Source organism: Anolis sagrei, chromosome 1 (genome assembly GCF_037176765.1).
Source record: "Anolis sagrei isolate rAnoSag1 chromosome 1, rAnoSag1.mat, whole genome shotgun sequence".
In the NCBI taxonomy this organism is placed as follows: Eukaryota; Metazoa; Chordata; class Lepidosauria; order Squamata; family Dactyloidae; genus Anolis; species Anolis sagrei.
This window is the reverse complement of record NC_090021.1, coordinates 50,139,953-50,166,720: the sequence shown is the minus strand read 5'-3', so window position 1 is coordinate 50,166,720 and position 26,768 is coordinate 50,139,953. Positions and strand designations below refer to the sequence as shown.

The 26,768-nt window shown below is 38.5% G+C and overlaps 1 protein-coding gene across 5 annotated transcripts in view; it reads left to right on the top strand.

The window, feature by feature from the left end:
• The window catches only part of LTBP1 (latent transforming growth factor beta binding protein 1), a 207,327-nt gene that overhangs the window by 174,190 nt on the left and 6,369 nt on the right, over nt 1–26,768 (top strand). For all 5 annotated transcript variants that reach the window (XM_067464429.1, XM_060754008.2, XM_067464424.1 and 2 more), the window contains 8 exons: nt 494–619; nt 2,352–2,495; nt 7,307–7,489; nt 8,148–8,234; nt 12,489–12,617; nt 13,045–13,185; nt 14,492–14,662; nt 24,327–24,452. In XM_067464429.1, the coding sequence (XP_067320530.1) occupies nt 494–619; nt 2,352–2,495; nt 7,307–7,489; nt 8,148–8,234; nt 12,489–12,617; nt 13,045–13,185; nt 14,492–14,662; nt 24,327–24,452 (1,107 nt within the window). The remainder of the gene's footprint in view (nt 1–493; nt 620–2,351; nt 2,496–7,306; nt 7,490–8,147; nt 8,235–12,488; nt 12,618–13,044; nt 13,186–14,491; nt 14,663–24,326; nt 24,453–26,768) is intronic.

The following is a 26,768-nucleotide window of genomic DNA, read 5'->3' as shown; positions in this document are numbered from 1 at the left end:
GGTTTTATATTAAATGTTTTTTGCAGTTATTCCAATTACCCTCACATTTTATTGTGGCTAATTAATATGTTTTTTTGTTTTGTATAATACTATGTGCTGATTCTGTTTTCATGTCACATAATAAGCTTAGAACGAAGAGAATTTTGGAAGGAGAAACCAAATTAACAAGCTAATGTGACTCCAAAACTATGGGATGGTATTTTTGAATAATACCTGACTGAAGTGTGTGTGACAATGTTTAACTGCAGAACCTGCCCCTTAGACAACTGAAGTTAGCCATTTAATATAAGGAAGGAGAATGTGTGGCTCTCCTGATGTTGCTTGATTGCAACCATCTCTCATTCAAGATTGCATTGCTAATGGTGAAGGATAATGGGGATCCTAGTTCAAAAATGCTTGGAAGAACCCACATTCCTATAGAGAACGTACAATTAATACTTTCGCCAAATTATTTAACATGCAGCTGTTTGATGTTAATGTGTCTTATTTTTAGATGTGGATGAATGCTTCAATAGCACAGTGTGTGGCAATCATGGTTTCTGTGAAAATTCACCTGGTTCCTACCGCTGCCTTTGTTATCAGGGTTATCAGTATCTGCAGGATGATCGAGGCTGTGTGGGTGAGTTGTGAGACTTCGAGTTTTCTTCTTTCCTGAACAATCAGGTCTTAGGAGAAACCTGGTGAATCCTTTCCCTCTTACTAATCTTAGAGATGTGTAATTTTGGAAAACATGCTTATATGGAAGGTTATTCTAGAGTGTGTGAAGTGATTATCTAGTGTGGAGTGATTACTTGATAATTTTTTCTATTGTGCCAGAAGTAATTTGAGAAACTGCAAGTCGCTTCTGGTCTGAGAGAATTGGCTGCCTAGAGAGGTGTCGCCAAAATTCAGGTCAGCAGTTCAGCTGACACAAAATGGTAAAACATATGGGCATCTCCTGGGCAATGTCTTTGCAGACAGCAACTCTCTCACACCAGAAGTGACTTGCAGTTTCTCAGGTCGCTTCTCACACACAAAAACTATAAAATATCACACCTACATTAATAGTTGTTTGGACAAATATTTAAGAAGCATTTTAAGCATTGTATGTGGCATGACATTTCTCTTTTACTTGTCAGGGTTTTTTTTTCTTTTTAGCATTTTGTTTATGCATAACCCCATGTGCATGTTGTTTTATTATTTTTATTACATTTATCAAAAAGAAATAAAAATCATTGCACTAGTTTTCAGCAGCCATTAGATTCTTCACAGATAAACGTGTTAATAACGTATGTAGGATTTTTTTTTCCTCAGCCAAAGATGGAACCATTTTTCAGTGTTCTTCCTTCCATTTCTCCTGAACTTCGGAAGTGAATAAAATAGAATGGACTCTCAAATCAACAAATTTGAGAGTCCTTAATAGAATTCCTAGTTATTATGAGAAGCAAACCTCTGCAAACTGTAGAGTGTGAAATACTTATGAAGTATATTTTCCAAGGATTAGGATGAAGGCTTTGCTGAAAAATAAAATAGTTTTGATTATTATGAGTAGTGTGTTGATATGATCTTAAAGTTGAACTAGACTTGAACCATAAACTATTCAATCATGATTACTTGGCCTAAAATATTTGGAGCTTATGACTTTGTGCATCATGGCTCTTAAAGAGATTTAAGTGCAAGCATTCACTCAGCAAACTTGATAAATACCTGTTTTGTTCACTAATGGGGAAAACATACAACATCCCTGTTGGATAAATTAACTTGGTTGGCTAATTCACGTTAATGGTTTCAAATTGCTGAAAGGGCTATCCAATATTATGTTTACTGTGGTATAATTGTATCCATCCTAGCCCAGAGCTATGAAAAATATTCTTTAGGACAATGACTGTTGGAGTCTCCAAATCCGTGATGAAAGTAGTTGATAGGCTTTTCCAGAACTATCAGTAATCATGATATCATACTTTGGAACTAGAATGAGTGCATATAATATAATATATACCATGTGGATAAATGTTTTGAAGAATTCGGGGCCTACTATCCATTATTTCTGTCTGTTTCCTCTATGGTTTATAGCTTCACTCTAAATAACATAGTTTACTACCTACTTGGGAAGTTATTGTTCCCTTGATACTACCATAGTAACTCTTTCTACCGTGTTAGTTTTATATATTGTTTTATTGCATATTTGAGCCTCATTGTATTTTCTTGTGAGCCACCAAGGGAGTCTTAGCAAAGTGAAGGATAGTATACAAATATTTAAAATAAATATTCTCAGAATGCCAGTTTATAGTAGTAGCACACAAATGGCAGCAACCATAAACCCCTGTTAATGAAGGAAGGCAATTGAATAAATATTGTGTTTCATTTTCCAGATGTGAATGAATGTGAAATGCTGAGTGGAGTATGCGGGGAAGCTCTCTGTGAAAATGTGGAGGGCTCCTTCCTCTGTCTGTGTTCTGATGAAAACCAGGAGTATGACCCAATGACTGGACAGTGTCGCTTCCGCTCCTCGTCAGGTAATATATGAATAAATCAATTGAGCCTGAATAAAGATTGTGAGACAACAGAAGTGCTTTGACATAATGTGTTGGGGATATTAGGCTTTTTTAGGCTTTTATGGTAACAACAACAGATGTTGTTACAGGCACAGTTATTAAAACATTGCATACAATTACCTTTAGTCTATGTGTATAAGTTGCATATGAAGCATAAATGGATCTTAGAATTGGGTCCTATCTCCTTATGTATGTGTATGCAAATACGCTATTCCAAAATCCAAAACACTTTAGACCCCAAGCATTTTGAATAAGGGATACTCAACATGTAGTAATAGTTTGCTTCAGACCTTGTCTAAGCGGAATGCCCAAACTCGTTCATTGATATTTTTAGGTTCTAGAACAGTGGAAAATCTGTAGTTAAAACTACAGAATCATTGATTTAGCTGTAGTAGTGGTATTTTCAGTACAGGTATCAGTACTGTGTGTTGTCTGTCGAACGCTTTCATGTCCGGAATCATTGGGTTGCTGTAAGTTTTCCGGGCTGTATGGCCATGTTCCAGAAGCATTCTCTCCTGATGTTTCACCCACATCTATGGCAGGCATCCTCAGAGGTTATGAGGTCTGTTGGAATCTAGGTGACTGGGGTTTATATATATATGGAATGTCCAGGATGGGAGAAAGAACTCTTGCCTCAAACATACAAACACCCTGGACATCCACAGATATATAAACTCCACTTGGCTAGTTCCAACAGGCCTCCCAACCTCTGTGGATGCCTGCCATAAATGTGGGCAAACATCAGGAGAGTGCTTCTGGAACATGGACATACAGCCCAGAAAACTCACAGCAACCCAATATCAGTACTGTTACTGCTTAAATCACAAATGCTGGAGTTCCTTGTAGCAGGAAAAAAACTGTTTGAGATTTACTGAATGGTCAGGATACACCAATCCCAAACCAACCTACTATATAAGGAAATACTTAGCTTATGTGATCACTTTGCATATGCTGAATACTTCGCATATGGTTAACTTTGGTAATACTTTTACTTTGCATGTGGTTTTTTGTGTTTTTTTTTTGTTGTTTTTTTTGGTCGTGTCAGGAGTGACTTGAGAAACTGCAAGTCACATCTGGTGTGAGAGAATTGGCCGTCTGCAAGGACGTTGTCCAGGGGATGCCTGGATGATTTGATGTTTTTTTGTCATCCTTGTGGGAGGCTTCTCTCATGTCCCCGCATGAGGAGCTGGAGCTGATAGAGGGAGCTCATCCGCCTCTCCCCGGATTTGAACCTGCGACCTGTCGGTCTTCAGTCCTGCCGGCACAGGGGTTTAACCCACTGTGCCACCGGGGGCTCCTTTTGCATGTGGTTAACTTTAGTAATACTTTGCATATGCTGAACATTGCTGGTTGAAGCTCTGTTACATTTTATAGTAAATTCACTAGGTCTATGCTTCCCAGCTGTACAATTTGGAACTATTATTCCTCAAATTTAATGCTGTTGCAAATATTGTGGGGTGGATTTTTGTTTTTTGCTTGGCTCAAAGACCATGCCAAAATATGTATAAAGGGTAAATTGGAGTGGAAATGTTAGGAATGCATACTTTGAGAGAAAAATGCATTTAGAAATTGCATATTTTGTGGGAAAATACACTTTTAAAAATACATCATGCATATTATTTAGATGAATTTTCCTCCATTTTTAAAAAAATGAAATGTTCTGTTCACTAGAGAAAAAGATTTAAAATCGTCTGGGGAGGCCCTGCTCTCAATCTCGGTTTTCCCGTCAGCGCATCTGGCAGGAACAAGAGACAGAGCCTTCTCAGTGGTGGCCCCTCGGCTGTGGAACTACCTCCCTAAGGATATTAGATCAGCCCCCTCCCTCCTGACGTTCAGAAAGAGAGTAAAAACTTGACTCTTTGTACAAACGTTTGGAAATGCAGCGGAATAAATAATTATGAAATAGGAAGAATGAACATGGAATGACTAGACTATGCTGCTGGACAATGATTTTAACAGGACGACACTGGTGATTATATGGTTTTAATGGTTTATATGGCTTTTATAATATTAGGCTGAATGTTTTTACTTGTACTTTATGAATGTATGGCATCAAATCCTTCCAATTTCTGTAAGCCGCCTTGAGTCGCCACAAGGCTGAGAAAGTCGGGCTACAAATGCCAAAAATAAATAAATAAATAAATAAATTTATGAATGATATGTGCAAAACTGATACAATCCAAACTTTGGACATCAAGTCTAGTTTTAGCCATCTGTCACAAGTGCTTGTATTTCTGTGTAGCAGAGGACTGGCTCTCATGGTCTCTTCTAGCTCTGTGTTCCTATAAGAATTGAGGTTTAGTTGTTTGTCACTGTTGTGTTCTTCTGTGAAAATTTATAAAAAGATTTAGCTTTTTATTTTCACCACAGTAATGCATCTTTTCCCGTAAGGTCTCACCAGTGGGTCAGTTATTTCTGTACGTTATATTCTAGGACTAGCAAAATATGATAATCTTCCCAAGTGTGACAGATCCCGACTTTTCAATTCTTAATCAGGTCACATTGTATCCCTTAGTATCTATTGTGGAGACTTACAGGTTTGTCTTCCATATGTCCTTCCACACTTGGCCCAGCCCTTTAAAGTATTTTGCAGACTAAGGCAAACCAGTTCCAGTGCTATCTATTCAGATGCCAATAATATGAAAAAGAAGAAGAAAGAATTGTGAACATGTGGGCCCAGCTCAGTTTGTGTACATTTCTTTCTTTTTTCAAAGATCTTTTTTCTTTGGTGTTACTCACTTGCCAAATGTTAAGGATAGCAGCCTAACATACAATCGCAGCTGTGTAAACAGCTTTTCACAGTTCTAGTCATATAATGGGAGGGGAAATTGAAATTCAAAGTATAAAACAAGTTCAAATAGACACAATGGGTTTTCATTTCTAGGGGAGTAGTCTGGCTAGTCTAGCTCAACAAAAACAATTCCGCTCATACAGATATATATTCTTTAGTTATTTTTACTTGATATTTTGTCCTCACGTTTTTAAAAAATATCCAGTTTTTTCTGCTGGTATCTGCACTGTAGTTTATGCTACAGTAAATTTGTTAGGAGAAACTAGACTTTCTTGTATTTTTCCAACAAGGAGTTTATATCTCCTTCCTCTTGGACTAGTCTCTGCTATGGCATTTCTTGGAAAATGGTGTCAAACTGTTGTGGTTAGAGGGCGGAGGCGCTGTGCTTCACGATTCTGGCTCTGGTTCATCTCAGCGTATGGCCAGAATCCAATGAAAACGTATCCTTTGGTGGTTGAGGTACTGAGTCTCCTCTCACCTTGGGAGAACCAATTTAGTTCAATTTTATTTCCTGTGGCACAGAAGAATCCTCGTTTGGTTGTTACTGGGCAGTGGGTAAGACCACAAAGCCACTACAGTTTATGAAATTCAGTACGTTATGGAAAATTATAATTATCTGATCAGGAGAGACCACAGACTAGCCTGACAAAGATAAAATAGCACTCCCCACAGCCTTCATATTGACATTGGCAAAATATCAAAGTGAAACAAGAGTGCATGGGTTCTTTGGCAGACAGAAAAGACACATACAAGTGCTTGGTAACAAATACCTGAAACAGAAGTACTCTGAAAAACTGTTAACCGATGTATCTTGGTAGTGGAACATTCAGAGCAAAATGTTAGTAATATAAGGCAGTAAACTTTCAATTGCTACCTCGATTACACAGTCCTCGTTCCAGACATGTGAGAGGGACCTATTCAGTGTGCAGATTCTGCACTGTATTTATTTTTCATATTGAAGTACCATATCTTTCTCACTGCAAGCACATCCAGTGTAATAAAATTGTGTAGAGGTGCATCTACACTATAGAATTAATGCAGTTTGAGATCAATTTAACTGCCACGGAATCATAGGAATTGCTAAGAAATCATGTAGTTTTTGTAGTTTTACAAGATCTTTAGCTTTCTCTACTTAAGAGTGTTGGTCCATTGCCAAAGTAGCAATCCTAGAATTGCATTGCATTGAGCCATGGTGGTTAAAGTTCATCACACTTCATTAATTCTACATTGTATGTCTACCCTGGGTGTATCTTTACAATGCTGTATACAAGCATCTAGGGGGAAATGACCATTAAGATTTCTTAGTAATATTTAGAGATGTGCATTTTATTTATTTGTTTGTTGCCTGTGTCTGCTGAGTGAGCCCCAAGGTAGCTTCCAAACAATTTTAAAATCACAATAAAATTATGAAACAATTAAAAGATAAATTAAAACAGCATTATATACATATACACTCTCTCACACACACATATACATATACATACACACACACACAATTAGAAAAAATAAAATAGCCCTATTAAAAACCCTCACATATTTGCTTTTCTATTTTACCTTTGTGATATTTAAGGTTTAAAAACATAATTGGGATTATAGTTTCCTCAGTTTTCCTTGATTTGGTTCAAAGATTATTATATAGACGCGTGAATAATTAGAGGGCAGTTTAGGGGTCCAAAATTGTGGAGCCAAGGGTCATTCTACAGACAGGGGAAGGCACCAGTGCCCCCATTTCCTTGCCTAGGCATTCAAAAATGCCAGAAGTGGTGTCATGGCAAACAGGGTAGATGAGGTTGGTGCTATTTTTAGGTAAGTCAATCTAGATTTTTCAAGCTAATTTTTTATTATGCATGAGTATAGAGTGTATGTCCATACTAACACAAAGAAAGCAATTCCGCAGCCAAATAATAAACTATATGTACATTATAATTATTTTTAGTATGTTAGTAGTTTTTATATCTGTTTTATCTTTTGCTGCTCTTAGATTTGCAAGTAGATGCCAAAGAACCAGCAGACGAGAAGAAGGAATGCTACTACAATCTAAATGATGCAAATTTTTGTGATAATGTGCTAACATCCAATGTTACCAAACAAGAATGCTGCTGTACTTTGGGTGCTGGTTGGGGTGATAACTGTGAAATATTTCCATGTCCTGTGCTGGGAAGTGGTAAGTCAGATAACTTGGATCTAAAATGTTTTGGTCATTATCGTAGGCCATAACTGGCACTTTTGTTTGCATTTGGAAACAGACTGGCAACCAGTTGAGCTGTTGGCACTATTGTATACAAGGTGGTTGCATGATCCTTACAACAAACCCAGGTTAACACTCTAGCTGCAGCTCTTTATATCAACTGAAGTTTCTGAATGTGCTTCAAAAGCAGTCCCTTATAGTACATTATAGCAATCAGAATAGGATATAACCAGGACATGTCACAGCATGGCCATATCAGGCATCTTTTGGTGGTGCACAAACTTGAAATGCACAAAAGCCACAAAAGCACTAAAATAACCTGGGCCTCCAGGTTCAAGGCGGAGTTCAAGAGTACACTAAAACTCTAGACCAAAGTGAATGCAACCCCATCTAGCACGATCTGTATCCCATCAAATACAGGCCGCAGAATTGCACTGGAGAATCTAACATTTCTGGAGAAAAGTTTTCTTAGATCAAAAAAGTGTTTTTTATTTGCTATTTTACAAGAATCCTGTGCCCCTAATCCTAATTATGTGGTTTTATGATATGCAAATTCTTACGGGAAAGTTATCTATTTCACAGTGCAGTGAATGAATATGTTTTTGATTGGATTTTTGTATTCTTTTCTTACCAGCTGAATTTACTGAACTGTGCCCGGAAGGGAAAGGTTTCATACCCTCTGAAGATCCATCGTACGGAGACGTTGCACAGAGTTATAAAGGTCAGACTCTACTAGTCATACTTGAATTCCATACCAGTATAAGATGAAAAAGAGTTCATTTTAAGCTCCTTTTGATTTAGTGCTGTGATAAAGTTTTTATGAAGTTTAGATATTGGGGTTTTTTTTTACATAGAAAGCTGCTGGTTTGGGATGAGGCATACAAAATCCCAGCTTTGCATGCCTTGCAAACAGAACAGGTGAAACCAACCAGCAAATTCAGTGAATTCATTGACAAAATAGTTGTTTCCAGTGAGTGAGTTGACTGACTTTTATGTACAACTTTTTCTAACCTGTCACTGATTTTGAGGCTGTACAGAGTACAAATGCAAAATAAAGAAGAAATTAAAACCAGCTGGATAAAATAAGGGCAGTAAAGGCACTGAGACAGTAATAGTTTTAACAGCCACAAATATGTATAAAACAATATCATGGAATATAGTCAGAAATCTACTAAAGCTCTGGCCATTAGAAATTGTGGGAATTGAAGTCCAAAATGCCAGGAGGGCCGAAGTCTGCCCATACATGACTATGCAAGAGGTATGCATTCATATCCATCCTTTCATATAGATATAGACCGGTTATTCATCTACACAGAGAACAAGCTAACTTTGCAGGTACTTTGCAACTCTAGGGACCTGGCCCTAAAATGTTCACATAATGCAGAAGAATGAAATGAATTGCTGGTCTGAAACTGCTGAAATTTCTTATGATGTAAGTGGGCCAGTTTTCCACTATGTTGGCTTGTGCCAGTTGGACCATTTAATCAGGTCATTCAATAAATTCCATCACTCTTTTTTATTATGTATTTCTGTACTTGCATGAATATATCTGCTTTTTTTCTTTATAATTCCTCATTTGCTCTTCCAACCATATAATTCTCATTCAAAAAAGCATATTTTTATTAAAATGCAAATGTGGGTGTTGAGTTTTTATTAATTTTTGTTTTAAACTCAAACTTAAAACTGCTCAGTTTCTGGAAAAGTGGCTGCAAAAATATTTATGTAGCCTGTTGCCCTTTCTGGAGAAGTGAGTAGTTTAGGTTTTTACTTTTACAGCTATTGAGCAAATAGAGAAATGCCTTTTTTAACACTATTCTTCTTTTGCTATGTTATAAATGGAGCTCGAAGCAATGGATTTTTTACCAGAGATATTTGACCCAGTTTGTATTTTGCTGGGCTATTCCAAGGCCGATTTTGAAGAAACAATAGAATATTTGTGTGGAAAATGAAAAGAAAGAAAACTGAGAAAAGAAACAAATTTTAGGTGCAACAAAAATGGTTTAGAAATCATTATAAAAATTAAAAGCTCACGTGTTTAGAGCAGGGGTCTCCAAACGAAGGCTTGTAGGCCAGACCCTCCAAGGTCATATACCCCCGCTCAGACTTTTGACTTAGGGCGCATCCAGACAACCCCTTTAATGTGGGACTTTCCACAATTAAAAGGGGGCTGTCCAGATGATATCCTAGGAAAACCCAAATTAATTTGCCACAAACCAGGAAAACCCTGGTTTGTGTAAAATTAATTTGTTGGTTGGTTTATTCTGCGCCTTCTTAGAAGATGCAGGATAAACCCACTACTTCCACTATCTGGACTACTCCCTCAAAAGTTCTGGACTTTTGAGGGGGCAGTCTAGATAGTAGTCCTGCAGTTTTCCAGGGTAATAATAATAATAACACTTTATTTATAATCCACCGTTCTCACTCCGAAGGGGACTCAGGGCGGATCACAGTACATATACTTGGCAAACATTCAATGCCATTTTGTATAGACAGTACACAGACAGACAGACAATAAAAGGAGGTGGTTTGTTTTGATTCAGTGTCCAGCTGTTTTTGTTGCCATGGAAGGTTGGGCTTGAGTCCAGGGGGTTTTGTTGCTCTATCCTCTTATGACGAAGAGCCGTCAGGACTTCCTCCTTCCTTTTGGTCGCCCAGCATTTTCTGATCTTTTCTCTTTATGGCGTGTAAAACACCTCCCCTGCTTTTTAGCAGAACCTAATTTCTCTAATTACAGCTAAAGCTGTTTTCGAATTACGTAGGTAAACAATGAGCTAGGGTGTCATTTGGCAGCTCACGCCAAACCTGGGTTCAAACTTGCAACCTTTTGGTTGATAGATCTTACAATTGCTGACGATTTACCAACTGTGCTAAATCTTATTTATTTATTTATTTACTTTATTTGTATACCGCCCCTCTCAGCCTTCCGGCAACTTGAGGCAGTTTACAAGGCAAAAAATCAATGCCACAAAAACACAAGTACAATTTAAAAATGTTAACAGCAATAAAATCATAACAACAATAAAAACATGTCAATAAATCCTCAATAAAAACATTGTCCAATTCCATCATATAGTTGTTCCGTTTCCTATGTCCATTACTCAATTTTTGCAAATGCTTGCTCGAACAGCCATGTCTTACGTTTTTTTTTCAAAAGGTTAGGAACAAAGAAGCCAATCTAATCTCCTTAAGGAGGGCATTCCATAGCCTAGGGGCCACTGCTGAGATGGCCCTGTCTCTCGTCCCCGCCAGACGTACTTGTGACGAAGGTGGGACTGTGAAAAAGGCCTCCCCAGATGATCATGCCCCAGAAAGCACTCACTTTCTGAGGCATGTGTAGATTAGGACCCGGGAACATTCGTGTTTTTTAAACGTGAATGTTCCTGGAATAAATGGATGTGGAAGCACCCCTAGTCTAAAACAACCTGAAGGCACACTACTACAACAATCCTAATTAACTTGACTGTCTCATCAGCCAAAAGCATGTCCACACTTACCACTGAAATACTAATAAGTTTATGTTGGTTAAAATTGTTCTTCATTTTAAATATTGTATTGTTCTTTCATATTTTTTTGCACTACTAAAAACAAGATATGTGCAATGTACGTAGGAATTTGTTCATGTAGTCCGGCCCTCAAACCTGAGAGACTGTGAACCAGCCCTCTGCTTAAAAAGTTTGAGGATCCCGGTCTAGAGTGTATTGTTCTATAAAATACTATTAAAACCATCAATAATTCATTTTGCAGGCTGTTTGTTCAGTGTTACAAGTATAAGATTCATTATATGGAAAGCATTATAGCTTTAGCTGCATACCGGTTTCTCCTATGTCTGTCAACTTAAGTTATATCAACCCCCCCCCCCCCCGATACCAGAGTGATAAGTATTTTTAAAATTCTGTCCAGTAATATTTATAGTTATGGCTGAGTGGAGGAAGCCACCATTGCTGAAATCTCCAGAACAGGCGCCAAAAACAAACCGTTTATTCTCAGCAGGATTTTAAATCAGACACAACATGGAGTGAGAAAAGGATCACAAAACTGGGTATTTCTTTAGCCAACATAAGCAGACAGCCGAAAAGTAATTCACTCTCTCCCCCCTGCTTCTCTCTCTGTGTGTATGTATATGGTGAACTACTTGACAAAAATAGTCTTCAGCACACTAACAATAGAGAAGTCCCATTAGTGTCAAGAACATTGCTGCTTATAGGCAGCTGGAAGATAATTGCCTCAGCTGCACATGAAAACGAGATTATGTGTGCAGTGAAGATATGACTGTGGAAACAGAACATGCATAGATGATTCAAGTACTATATATTTATCTGCTATATAAATAACAGTGTGTCTGACATTGCAGACATGCTACATGGGGTAGTAGAATATAGCAGTCATGACTTGTTTATCACAAGGCATCCACACGTTCAGGTCCCTTGGTTACTGTTAAACGTTCTCTGACTACTGCTTACCTCTGAAAGCATAAATCTGGAAATACAGAAAGCGGGGCAGGAAAAATGATTTGATGACTGAAAGCAGAGTCAGCACTAATTCTGAATATTCTGCTTTTAAGAGTAAGTCTGTGAAAGGTAAAAAGAGAAAGAATAAAAAGTAAGGTTTTATCTTACACGCGCTATGCAAAACTGTTTCCTACACACTCTTCACTCTTCAATTCTGGCATTCTCTGCAGTGTTTTCTGGGATGGCATTTGACAGAGACCTTAATTGTAGCTATACTAAATCCTAAAAAACTTTTGAGGAGTTTGAAAAGTAGGAGGCATGGGTTGAACCTCGACATTTCCTCTGATTTCCTACTTCTCCCTTGATCACCAAAGAGAGCAATGGAGAGCTGTTTCCAGAGTTGTCTTGTTTAGCCAAGGGAACAACAGTGTCTGTCATGGCAAAGGAGGCAAAAACCTAACAAAAAATAAATTTAAAGTACTTTTAAAGTAATTTTAAGGTATACAGTACTTATTATTTTCTTGCAGATGCTGATGAATGCCAGCTCTTTGGACAAGAAATATGCAAGAACGGTTTCTGCTTAAATACACAGCCAGGCTTTGAATGTTACTGCAAACAAGGCACATACTACGATCCCATAAAACTCCAGTGCTTTGGTAAGTGCAAGCCATTGAAAAGCAGGAGTGCATAGGTGACAAATCCATAGCTCATCGTTTAATTCAGGTGTGAGGAATCTCGTTTTCTCTGAACGATGTTGAACTACAATTCCTATCACTCCTCGCCATAGGCTTTACTGCCTAAGGCTCATGAGAGCTGCAGTCCAACATCTCTTCTATTCACAAGAACATACTTCTAAAGAATTGAACATACTTTTTTATTTGTTAAAGATGCATGAGAAAATGAAAACTATCAAATGTTGATTAGTTCTCTCCTTGAGCATATGCAAAAACCAGCCTAATTTAAATTTGAATTGAACAAAGATAAGAGTTGTTAGACCTTTTTTCAGAAGTGAAAGTATTTTTATTGAAACTATCCTGCATGAATTGATGCTTCTTTAATATATTTTTATTTGCATTTTAATAGATACAGATGAATGTTTGGATCCCAATAGTTGTATTGATGGGCAATGCATCAACACTGAAGGATCTTACAGTTGTTTCTGTACACACCCAATGGTTCTGGATTCTTCAGAAAAGCGATGTATCAGACCAGCAGAATCTAGTGGTATGCCTTATTGTGTTGATGAGATTTTTTAAAAGTGTATATAGAGGCAGGAAACCATGGTTGAACGAGTAGGCTGGGCTTGTTTTGATTTGATTTCTACTTTTTCATGAGCTAATTTTGGGTCATAATAATTATCAATACACAACATTCAGTTTAGCAGAGTTTGGATCAGAAATGGAAATAATATTTGAAAACTCAAGGGAAAATATAAAGAAGTGATTTTCAAGTATAGGGATGAAGAAGACCCTTTTGAAGTGCTGTTGTGATCAATGGTGCACAATGTTGCAGGCAGAGGAAAAAGGCAAGATGGCAGGGAGGAAAACTTGATTTGAAATCACTGAATCTCTGCAACTATGAACAACTGTTGAATGAAATTCTCACCACTTGAAAGGGGAGGAACAAAGTTTCAAATTATTACTGCTAAATGCATTTCCTAGCACACAAACAGCCCCTAGCCTCAGTCATTCATAAGCCCTAGGGAAAAGTGTAAAAATCAGAGAATCCCTAGAACTAAAAGTAAGGTGATTTTAGTTCTAATGAAACTGGAATTTGCGGTATGGCTCAAATAAATCAATAACAAAGCAAATAAATAACTAAGTTCTTCATTACTTGCGTCACTGAGTAATAAAGCACTAACCCCATCACAATATACTGAAACTTGAACTTGCTCTGTTATTTATTTATTTACAGTATTTATATGCTGCCCTTCTAACCCCTCAGGGGACTCAGGGCAGATTACAGTGCACATATACAAGGCAAACATTTAATGTCAATTAGACATACAACATATATAGACAGACACAGAGGCAATTTAACATTCCAGGTTTTCCGGCTTCATGAGGGTATGCTCGATTCCGGCTCAGTTCCGGCCACAGGGGGAGCTGCTGCTTCACCATCCATTTGTGACACTGAGTCCTTTGATGGAGTACCTCCTCATTCTCCTGCACGCTGCTGGAAGGTTTTTTATGGAGTCGTAAATTAGTTAAATTAGCCTCCCCGCATAAAAGAGTACCTAACTTTCCTACTTGACAGATGCAACTGTTTTTCGGGCTGCAAAGGTCTACAGCAAACTAGACTAATGGCCAGAAGCTCACTCCAACCTGGGCTGGCTTCAAACTCATGACCTCTTGGTCAGTGGTGATTTAATGTAGCTAGCTATCAGCTATCTGCACCACAGCCCAGTCCATTTTAGGAAAATAAGACTAGATATTATGGTAAAGGAGTTTTGTACACATTTGTTTATGTGAATTGTTCTGATAAAGTGGGGCTGTTATTGGTGTTTATATGTCTCTGCTTTCCATTTCAGAACAAACTGAAGAAACAGATGTCTACCAGGATCTTTGCTGGCAACACCTGAGTGAAGACTTTGTTTGCAGCCGGCCTCTTGTTGGAAAACAAACTACTTACACTGAGTGCTGCTGTTTATATGGTGAAGCGTGGGGTATGCAATGCGCACTGTGCCCCATGAAAAATTCAGGTAAGTAAGGCATCTTGCTAGTCAGCAAAGCAATAATGCACAAGAAACAATAATGCGTAAGAAGAAGGAATTTTGGGAAATTCCTTTAGCACAAAAATATGTGATTCGATGTTTTTTTCCCCCACCACAGTTCAGGTCATGAGAAATTTTGGACTTCATCGAATGCAACATAAAGATAAAAAATTTAATGGTTTAGTCATTCCAGTTACTTGATGAGATGAAAATCTAAATGTTAAGGCGTCAGTTCTATACCAAGCCTTTGTCTCACATGGATCTCCTAAGCCAAATGTGGGGGCTTAGAACATGAATTTCTACAGGGCACAGATTTGCCATCATTCCTCTCCAGCAGGGTTGGAGAGCATGTTGTCTTCCACAACTTGTGGGATCATAAATGCATTATCCCCAGACATGTCGCATTATGACTGGAACTGAACAGAACTGGAAATTCAACAACCTTTTGAAGACCATTGGTTTCCCATCCTTCTTATTCATTTCTTCCTTATGGGCTAATGTAGTGATAATGCAGTCTCATATTTTAAATGGGTTTAGATTTGAATAAATGATTTTTAATTATGCTAATCATTAATCATAATGGCTGACCTGCCCCATAGATTACACTGAGACTAAGTTGTGACTATGTATTGTCAAAGAATCTATACTTCTTGATAACATTTCCGGAATCCTGAAATAAACTACCATATTTTCCATCGTACTAGACAACTGGGCGCATAAGACAGCCCCCCCCCCCCCCAACTTTTCAATCTTTGGATATACTCGCTGTATTAGACTAAACCCCTTGCCAGCCCATTGAGGTGCCGAAGCCTCTTTTCCTGAGCCTTGAGGCAGCTTCTTGGCTCCATAGAGGCCGCCTCTCCTCCACCGGCAGCCAGGCTCCACTGCAGCCAGCCAACCGCCATGCTCATCACTTCCTGTTTTGGTCCAAAACATCACTTCCTTCTGGAGCTGCTTGGCTCCTGCTGCCGGGCTACAGCCTCCCCAAGGGGCTCCTCCACTCCATGTCTGCCTTGGCTGTCATTGTGGCAGCAGAGGAGGAGGAGGAGGCGACACGGCTGTCTGGAGAGTATAACAAGGTGGGCATGGAGTGGAAGAGCCCCTCGGGGAGGCTGAATCTTGGCAGCGGGAGCCAAGTGGCACCAGAGGATCGCAGCAGCTGCTGCTGTTTCGGGCACCCTTCTCCAGCACAGGGCAACTGCCCACCTCCCTTACCTGTTAGGAGCCTCTATCTTGTTTAGGACCCAAAACAGAAAGTAATTTTTTTATACCTGCCATATTAGACGACGCCCACCTTCAGCAAGGGTTTTCCAGGGTTAAAAAGTTGTCTAATACACCAAAAATACGGTATGATACATTTCTGAATCCTGAAACAAACCTTGATTTAAACCATTTGTGCAAATTTATCTACATGGAATACAACTCTGCATCATCAGGATAACGTCATAGTTTGCTGCCTGCCTAATAAATATGAGATGACTTGGTTGGCCACTTTCTTTTTTTGGACCAACTTGAGTCCCAGTTTGGGGAAAAAGACATGAGAAACGTTGATGGTGGTGGTGTTGATGATGATGATTGAGTTTAGGATGGGGGAAGGTAGAGAGAGATTTACGCTTTGGATTTATAATGGAACAGTTAGCACTTTTCTACATTTCAGAGTTGAATATCTGCTGTAGAGCTGTAGACCAACAATGCTCTATTTATTTCTTTGTTTATCCATTCATTCAGTGAAATCTTTAATTAAGCCCAATTGTATTTATAATGGGTTTAATCTTTAGACAGTTGCGGGTATCAGCAGTATTTTAGCAATCCAAGTTGATTTTGGCATTAAAAATATATATATTTCCACTCTAGCGTCTTTTCTCCACCACATTCAGTGAGCCATCTTTTAATTTCCACTGGTTTTTGCCAGAGTGGCCCAGGAGGGAGGGATGGAAGGAGAAAAGGGTTACTTTTGGGAGAAAATTACAGCAAAAATATGGTGCATGCGTGGCTTCTGTATTTAATACAGGGGCTGGTTAGACAATTGCCAGGAACACATTTTTCTAATAAAAAGGCTTTATTTAGTAGAACAAAGCATTTTCTCTAGGAAATAATTTCTTCATGGCCTTTTATGAGTTTTACTTTTTTGATTGATTGTTTAGATTCTATTGTCAACATTTCGTTTCAGACATTTGCCAACAGCTTCATAAAATCATTTAAGATCAAGCAAGGATGAATTTTGTTTTTACTACAAATCACATTTGCCTGAGACAGCACAGACAGTCCTGCCGAACCGATCTCGTTACTTAGGGACTGCCGGTATTCGGTGTTACCTTGATTCAGAACAAATTAAGTTTTCGCTTCAGTTCAGGCAAACGATTTTTTTCAATTGTTTTCTAATTTTCTGTCAAGTACAAAAAGTCAGGAAATACTTTCTTCAAAACTGCTTCATTAGCCTGTATGTATGTCACTCTCATCAAATTTGCATGTGTGTGTCATAGATCAGAGTGTACGAGAATGAAATTTAATGTGTATGTTTCCATTTGCTTATGATTTTTTTTTATTATGCAGGACTTTTTTTCTTTATTTGATTGCTTTCTACAACACAGAAACTCTAAATTGCGTTTTGTTGCTGGGCTAAGGGGGGATTTGTGTGACAAAAGTCACAGAGTCCTTTGATACAATGCATGCTCTTGACTACTCTTTTACACTCAAGAGTTTCCCCCCCCCCTTCCTGGTTTCAGGAGTGACTTGAGAAACTGCAAGTGGCTTCTGGTGTGAGAGACTTGGCCGTCTGCAAGGACGTTGCCCAGGGGATGCCCGGATGTTTTATCATCCTTCTGTCATGTCCCCAATGGGAAGCTGGAGCTGACAGAGGGAGCTCACCCCACTCCCCAGATTCAAAATGCCACCCTTTTGGTCAGCAGTCTTGCCGGCACAAGGGTTTAGCCCAGTGGTTCTCAACCTGGATGTCACGACCCTCCGAGAGGTCGCCTGGCCATTTCAGAGGGGTCGCGAGGTTGCCTCCTTTGGCCCCGCCCCCTCCAATTCCCAAAATAGCGGCCAGGCCCCGGAACCACCCTCTTCTCGCCCCCTTCAAGGCCTCCACCGCTGGTGGAAGCCTCGAAAAGGGTGAGAGGAGCGTGGGGCAGCAGGAGCAGCGAGGCTTGCACTCGCCCTTCTCCTCTGGGTTCTTCCTCCTCCTCCTCTCCATTTGGGGACCCTCCAAACGGAGAGGAGGAGGGGGAAGACCCTGGAAGAGAAGGAGGACAAGCCTCGCTGCTCCTGCCGCCCTGTGCCATCCTCTTCTCGCCCGCTTCGAGGCCTTTAGCAATGAAAATAATGAAAATAATTTTATGGTTTGGGGTCACCATAACATGAGGAACTGTATTTAGGGGTCACAGCTTTAGAAAGGTTTAGCCCATTGTGCCACCGGGGGCTTTATTCAAGGGGTGACATGATAGCCATGTTTAATATTTGAAAGGATGCCCCATTGAGGAGGGGGCAAGCATGTTTTCTCCTGCTCTGGAGAATAGGACACCATGGAGCAACGGAGTCAAACGGCAGGAAAAGAGATTCCACCTAAACATTAGGAAGAACTTCCTGATGGTAAGAGCTATTCGCCAGTGAAATATGCTACCTCTTGAGTCTGGTGAAATCTCCTTCTCTGGAGATTTATAAGCAGAGGGTGGATGGCCAATTGTCAGGAGGGCTTAGGTTGTGTTTTCCTCCATGGTAGAATCAAATTGGATTGGGTTGGAGTTGCAGTATCTTCCAACTCTGTCAGTCTATGATCCTATGAAACCATGCCCGGTTTCTTTTTATAGGTTTATTATAAAAAGGACGGAATGGAGTCAAGGTTGAATTTACAATTGTTTTAACATAATTCTGTGAATACAGTAGGTCTTTCTCTTTCTGTCCTCTCTTCCACAGCCCTCTGCACCATCCAAATATCCTTCTTCTGAGGGCTCTAAAATCTACTCCAAAGAGGTTTTCCATTTTTTTGGAGAGTTGTTGTTTATATACTTCCCATATCTTCTGCTGTGACATACTTTTCCTTTGTATTTTTGTAATTTAAATTAAATTAAAGTTTTAAAAGAGGGTTGCCAAGGCCTCCAAAGCAGATTTTGAAAGCACATTCAAGGGCTGGTGGAGGGAAGGATTTACCCCTTCCTCTCAGTTTTGTTAATGAAACTATATCATCAGATCCACAACTGCCATTAATACATATATTATCCCTTAACATTTTAGATGAAGAATATGTATTTTAGTGTAAAAGAAATATTTTTCTGTGCTGTTAAATCATAAATCACAAGTCGGTCTGAACCAAGTATGTAGTATCTTTGATGTTGTTTTCATTATGTAATTTATTATTATTTATTTATTTATTTATTTTTTGCATTTATTGACCGCCCCTCTCAGCCCGAAGGCGACTCGGGGCGGTGAACAGCAACATAAAAGAACAGCGTACAATAAATTCCGACAATACAGACCAGACAATACAAACATAACATATACTTATACTAAAAATCCGCTTCGTCAAGTCCTGGGGTCATAGCCAAAATTCGTAGTCCTAGTCCATTCCAGTATCGTTTCAGGATATACTCAGTTGAAGGCCTGCTCGAAGAGCCATGTTTTCAGGCCCCTACGAAAGGCCATCAATCCAAAATGCAGTAATGGGAAGGCTCAGTAGGTACTTAGTTTATATTCCAATATCTACAACTCAAAACCGTTTACCATTTCAAAGAATTTTTCCTAAGAAAAACAAAGTCAAATTGTGTATGAAAGAGTCAGTTCCCTGTCTTCAAGCATTAGTGTGATGTTCTTGAGTGATGTTGTTGGCTCAAGAAGTAGCTTTCACACTTCTCAACCAGAAGGTCATAGGTTCAGGTCCTGTCTGGGGAAGCTGGAGTTGCTCCATATTTGAATGTTATGTTTATATACACTCATTTGGGCCTGGTTCACTTCTGGAACATCATGTATATTTCCATTAGTATTTTAAACATATGGTTGCCGAAATAGAGATAGCAGAATAGCTAGATAATGGTATTGTGATTTTAGCAACACATTTCACTTGTGCTATTTTGATTCAGTGTTAGACAGTTGGTTTTTAAATCAGAATTTTCTTAAACTCAAAAATGTGAAGCCCATAAAAAGTTAGGCTTCTGAACAAGGCACCCATCTCTTTCAAAAAGTAGTTATAAATTTCATTCCTTAGTTTTGAAGCTGACCTAAAAAAAGTCTTCCTTTCTGGTGAATATTTTGATTGCCTGGAAGAGCTGCATCACATGTATATTCACTGTGATTCAGCTTAGACAACCATTCAGAACCATACTTTGTATTGAGGATTCTTAAATATAAATCACACATTTGGCTTTTCTCCCTGTTTATATGTAGCATCTTGTTTGTTTGTTTGTTTGTTGGTTTATTGTTTAACTACTACTACCCATGGAATATGTAAAATACAATGGTGCCTTGAGTTAAGAGTTCAATTTGTTCAGCGACTGAGCTCTTAACTCAAATTGCTCTTATCTGAAAACAAAATTCCCATTGAAATGCTATTCTGATAAATAAACATAAACAACAAGTGCTCATTGCTAGTTTTGCCTGAACAAAGCAAGTCATTGTCAATATCACCAGCTGGTGAGCAGCGATTAAAAGTTGCAACAGAATTGTAAAATTCTGTTCCACATTCTTTTGATTGAAATCTCATCCATTATCTGTCTTAGACTAGAAAGCATTCATCTACCAGCTAAATTCTGCCTGACCTAATTCTTTTCTTTCATTTTCATCCCAAGATATTTGGAAATAATCTGAAACTTTCATTCTTGGTTGTCCTCAGCAACTTTCCACCAGGCGCTCCTAAAAAGTTTTATCACTCTCGCCTCCTTGAAGATTAATCATTCTTTCTGGCTTTCGGAGGTGTTAAAACAACATTTGGGCAGTTTTCTCGAAGTAACCACAACTGTCCCCTAAAGTGATATGTACTGTTCAAATTAGGTACCACAAACACCCGTTAAGAGAAAGGATTGGCCAAATAGCAGAATCACAGAACATAATGTATGCCCTTCTTTCCATAAATGAAGCCCTAACATGTTTAAATTAGAAAACCTTGTCAGTTCCTGAATGATGCAATTCTTCATAAGCAGAGCTGAAGCAATATATACTTGAGAGCCAACATCTCTGGTTGGGAAGATGGATGAAACTGGGCAAAGGAACACTTTATTCGAATTTCCTAGGATTGTAACTATGGACGGTTGTGCTTAAACTGTTGTGTTTGGAAATGCCATTGAGGAACTGCAGAGCTTTCGACAGATGTTAATAGTGTTTGTTGATAGTGACACAGTGTCCTGGTTAACAAAGTTTTTCTTGAGCTTTCAAGAATAGGTGGGTAAGAAGCTTTTGCTGTTGTGTAGGTATGAATAGATACACTGGAAGATTTGATGCGGAATATCATAGCCAAGGAGCAAATCATTCTATGAACAAACGTGTCATTTGTGCCTTGTTTGCTGTTGGTTTGCTGCAGCAAAGGACAATATATATCTATTGACTATTTGGACACCTGGATGTCTACAAATCTCTCAATTAGTCTTTTGGGACTGAATCTCTGTCAGCTATGTGTTTTATTCATTTTTTTCATTCTCCCAGCTTTCCTTAAAAAGTATAAATGGCTTGTGGGTTGTCCCTCCATACGGAAAAATTCTGTATGAAGTGATATACAGAACAATGGCTTCAAACTACAAGAGAGGAGATTCCATCTGAACATGAGGAAGAACTTCCTGACTGTGAGAGCTGTTCAGCAGTGGAACTCTCTGCCCCGGAGTGTGGTGGAGGCTCCTTCTTTGGAAGCTTTTAAACAGAGGCTGGATGGCCATCTGTCAGGGGTGATTTGAATGCAATATTCCTGGTTCTTGGCAGGGGGTTGGACTGGATGGCCCATGAGGTCTCTTCCAACTCTTTGATTCTATGATTCTATGATATGGAAGAAATAACTTTCCAAAGCTCTATTGAGGAGTTGCAGTGTCGCAAACTGGGAACCTTTGCATTTATGTCCAACTGTTCCATATGAACCAGCTAAAAGGTGTGATTAAAGAAAAGTATTTCTCTCAAAAAATGACATTCCTCCACATACAGCTATTAATTTCAAAATGTTAAAGCATTCTTCCATATAAAGGTGACAGACAAAAGCTTGGGGTTATCTCTTTACAGTGTAGTTGACTTCATAGTCATTATTCTTTATTTAGATATTGTTTCAGGGGAGTTACAATTTGAAAAAAAATATTTAGAAATAAGAAGTAAATACCCCTTCATTAGCTAAAATTGCAACATGCATCTGTAGGCCCAAGGCAGCCATCATATCTACTACCATATCATATCTACTACCCTTTGCTGCAATTCTCCTAGTTCTGCAATTGAGCAGTCACCGCATGTTTTCTACTCACATTTCATTTGATACTCTTTTTCAAAGATGATCTCCATAGTTCTCAATAGCCCCATACCAGTTGACGAGTTGATATGGTTCCATATCACTTGACCAGAAACAGACATAAGATCTGTTTCTCAAGCTACCTGGGAATTGTTTTTATTGAGTTTTATTCACCATATTTATGTTTAACTTTGAGAATGTGATCAGCTCAGAAATGCATAGTCGAAAATGTATCCATGGATGAAGCAGCTTTAAGCCAAGCCAGACTGTTGCTCCATTTGGTCCAGATTAGCAGGTCTCCTGGATTGCGAAGAGAAAGCTTTTCCAGCCCTACTGTACACATCCATAATTGGAACTGGGACCTTCTGCATGCAATGCGTGAGCCCTACCAGCATTGTGAACCTTCTCACACGGCCACTCAAAACACATCACAAGTGTGTTACCCTTTTGTGGTATTCCCTCAAATCCCACTTGAGAAAGCAACAGCTTTTCTGATTTTTGAAATAAACAGAGTCCTCACTGGGAAAGTGGGAAAGTGAGAAAGCAATTACTCTAGGCCAATGATTCCCAACCTTTGGCCCTCCAGGTGTTTTAGATTTCAGCTCCCACAATTCCTAAAAGCTGGTAAGATGGCTGGGATTTCTGGGAGTTGAAGTCCTCTTTCAGCATTCCTTGCCATGGAAATGTTGAAATGCAAGAGCACAGTTATTGAAAGATGACATTGGAGAACCCTTCGCCAATTTCACTTTAGCTAAAGGTCAGAGCAAGATGAAAACTAAGATTGGGCTGTATCTAGATAATGAGGAAATAATCATAATTAATGCACTTGTATTCCACATAGTGTAAAGTGCAACTATTCTGGGTGGTTTGAAGGAATGCTTAAGGACTGCAAGTAATAACATAAATAGGGAGTGGTTGAACCAAGAGACTATATCATTTTTTTCTTGTGAAATGGCCAAATACATGCAGGTCAGATGTTCCGAAAACATGGAACATGTTGCACTGGAACATGACAAAGGGGGCTGAAAGAGAATGAAATTTATTCCCACTTCAATCTATGCTGAAATGTTTATATTCCATTAATTTTATTGGAGTGCCCATTGCTTACATCACCGGATATCATGTTCTTTTGGTCAGTAAGAAAACAGCAACAACAGCAAAATCAATCATTATAATTGCCCAGCCCTGAAAAACAAGCAAACCAGTTGTACAAACAGAAAAATATGTGAAAAGGAAACTACATTACTGAAAACCATGCACATTTCAAGGAACATCTATTCATCATAGAAAAGTACCAATGTACTTGTCTCCTTTTGAACAAAAATTAGAAAATCTGTTTGTACTCGGCATTCATTCAAGGGCTTTCTTTCCAGCTTTCCTTTTATGTTGACAGAGTATGTGTTCATATAAGTATGCCATTCCTTTCTCAAAGGTATTCAATACAAATGTTGGTTGGCTTGATATAATGACTGGCTGAATGATTATAAACAGACTATTTAATAATGGTGCAATGTCCTTTTATTTTGTTCCTTCTGCATTATATTTCTGTTATATGGGATTGGATATATTTTATGGCCCCTCTTCCCTTTGCAATGCCTTTATTAGTTTCATCCCAGTTTGTGAAAGGTTTAGTTTGCCAGATGAACCAGATGTTGTGCTAGTGGTTCCCCTTCAGATCTAACAGAAAATTATAGTTTGCAACAAAGCAGCAAGTACCTTAAGATGAGAAGAGCTAATGCAAGCACAAGGTAATTTTTTGTAGAGAAAAACTATGCTTTGGCATTTATTACATGTGAACTGACAGTTTTGTTTTACTGTAAGCCATGGTTTCCCAATCTGTGAGTTCCAGATGTTTTGGACTTCAACTCCCAGAAATCAAAACAGTTGATAAACTGGTTTTTATTTTTGGGAGTTGTAGGCCAAAACACCTGGGGACCCACAGGTTGGGAACCTTCTGTAAGCATATTTTGGAACCACTTTGAGTCCCCCTAGGGGTGAGAATAGCGGTATATAAATGCTGTAAATAAATAAATATTTTGATGGAGACAGGGAGTGAAGGCACACAGCAGTGAACAAAGAGAACAGTAGTTCTCTGTATATTTGAAAGGTTAGTCTTTGAAATCACATTTAGCAACAAGGGCCATCTTCCAGGTCAAAGGCACATCTGTCTTTAGGATAAAACCCATAGCATTTATCCAGTCCATTGCAGAGTTCAGAGCATTTCTCCCTGTTTCTCTCTTGCAGAGGACTATGCCCAGTTGTGCAACATTCCTGTTCCTGGATCGCGGAGGCCATATGGGCAAGATGCACTGGTTGACTTTGAGGAGGAACAGTATACTCCAGAAACAGACCCATACTTTGTGGAAGACCGTAAGCACCATTTCCTCATCAATACTTGGAATTAATAATGTGATTTTCTGCTGTCTGCCAATTTGTTCTTTTTGTTTATATTTGTTTTCCTTGTTCTGTCATAGATGTTTTGCTGTTTCACTAACTAACACCTGCCCTGTTAGTTGACTAACACCTGCCCTGAACACAAAAACAGAATATTAACTCCTAATGATGTGAACGACATAATAATTTTATTTTAACAACAAAATGAATAAAACAAACAAAAGTTAAATACAGGTGACAGACAACTATCTGCTTCTGCTTCTCTTCCTCCTGGGACCATGATAGATTTCTGCCACCACCCCACCTGGGGAACCACAGTGGCGGCATCTCATTATCCCTAGAGAGACTCACATTTTTTTTCAATTTCACAGAGGTGCTATTCCTCTTAACTCCCACAAAAGTAGAGGGATGACTGTGTACACACATTGGTGCTTGTGTTGAGTTTCCACTCCTTAGTTCCAATAGAAGAACCTACAGTGGGATCTTCAGCTCCATGATTTCCAGCAACTGTGGACCACTGTGCCCCATATTAGTCAATGCTGATTATGCAGCTATGCCAAAGCATTTGCATTCATGTCATTTTTATTTAAAAATATGTGCCGTGATGGTTTACATTTTTTCTTATTGGCCTCAAGGTAATTATAGAAGCCAACAAGATATATTCAATTCCATTAGTTCAGGACTCGAATTGTTTGGGACCAGTGAAGAGCTACAAAATAGTTTGGTAAGGCTGGGTGACCTTACCAAACTACTATACTATTGAGAGGGGAGGTATTTTTTGTGTCACCCATGATGTCCATACCACATCCTCCACAGAAGTTGTTAAGATGGAAAGCTTAAGAGTACAAAAAAAATTCTGTCTTCTCACTAATTAATACCACACTCCTCTGCAGACTCTCTTTCTATTTTCCATTCTGAATTAGAAATGAAAGCATACTGTAGTCTGAAGGGAATTTGAGAGTCAGGTAGACTTCTCTACTATTGAATTTTCTATATTTCATTGAATAGTGTTTGTAAGATTGGAAAGCAAACACAGAATATGAATATTAAACCTGGAACCTGCATAACAGTAGAGGGACCTGGATTTGGGAAGAGATGGGACACTAGTGGTATTGACAAAAAGATGTTTTGGGAACACATACAAATACTAACAAATAACACATACTGGTAACAGCATTTTAAAAAGTTAGACATGACTCTTTCTCCTCTACATCAGAATTGGCAGGTTTTCCATGATGCTTCTGGAGGTATGTTCCCTGGGCATATGTTGCTTGAGACATTTAACTCACTTGAGCCTAATCCTCTAGTGGACTCTGTTGACTCATTGGGTGGATACCACTTTTGGACTAATCATTCTTGTCATATTTGGCTCCAAAAACATTACTGTGTTTGCCACACACATGCCATTATGAGTATTGTGGAAAGGGTGAGATAATGATTTTTTCACAAAATGTAGGAAATAGGTTTGGAAGCAGGGACCAGGCATCTTATGGCTATGGGTGATCTTTTCATAAAAGGTTTATGACAGAGAATAGGGGCAGCAAACCACAGGGTTAGAAAAAGGACCTCTGTTCAGATTCAGAGATAGAATTGTGCTCACTTTTCTATACAAAGATGACATTAATTTCTTGCATTTTTGCCTATATCTGATTACTCATGACGGAAGACATAATGCTGGCCTTTTTATAGAATTCGAATCTTCCAACTTAGCATTCCATACTGATACAAATGGCTCTATGGGACAGGGAAGGGATGGTGTAAGACTTAGACTACATGTATATAGAATATAGAAGTACTATATACAATTGAGGTTTTTTTTTTTTTAAGGCTGAAAAAGCCCCTTTCGGCTTATACTTGAGTCAAAGTTATTTATTATTATACTCTGTTGGTTATTTATTATTCTATTTATTACTTTTACTCCATTATTATTATTATTACATTTGTTATTTTACTCTATTATTTTTTAATTCATTTATTATTTTACTCCTTTTATTTTTATTGGAAGGATACGTAAGCACATTTACATTGAAGAAGATGAGAATAATGGTTTAATCAGAGTTGGACAGTCTTATCTTGAATTACAGTTTTATGTAGATATTCAAAAACATTTAACTTACTCCCCCCCCCCTTTTTTTCTTTTTGTACCCCTTTTCTTTGTAATCATATATTTTTTTAAAAAAATAATAAAATGCATCAAAATGTGAAAAAAAACAAAAAAACATTTAACTTACTGATGCCTCAATTAATGTAAGTTTATTGGTATCTGTTTTTATTTTGAAATTTACCAGTAGC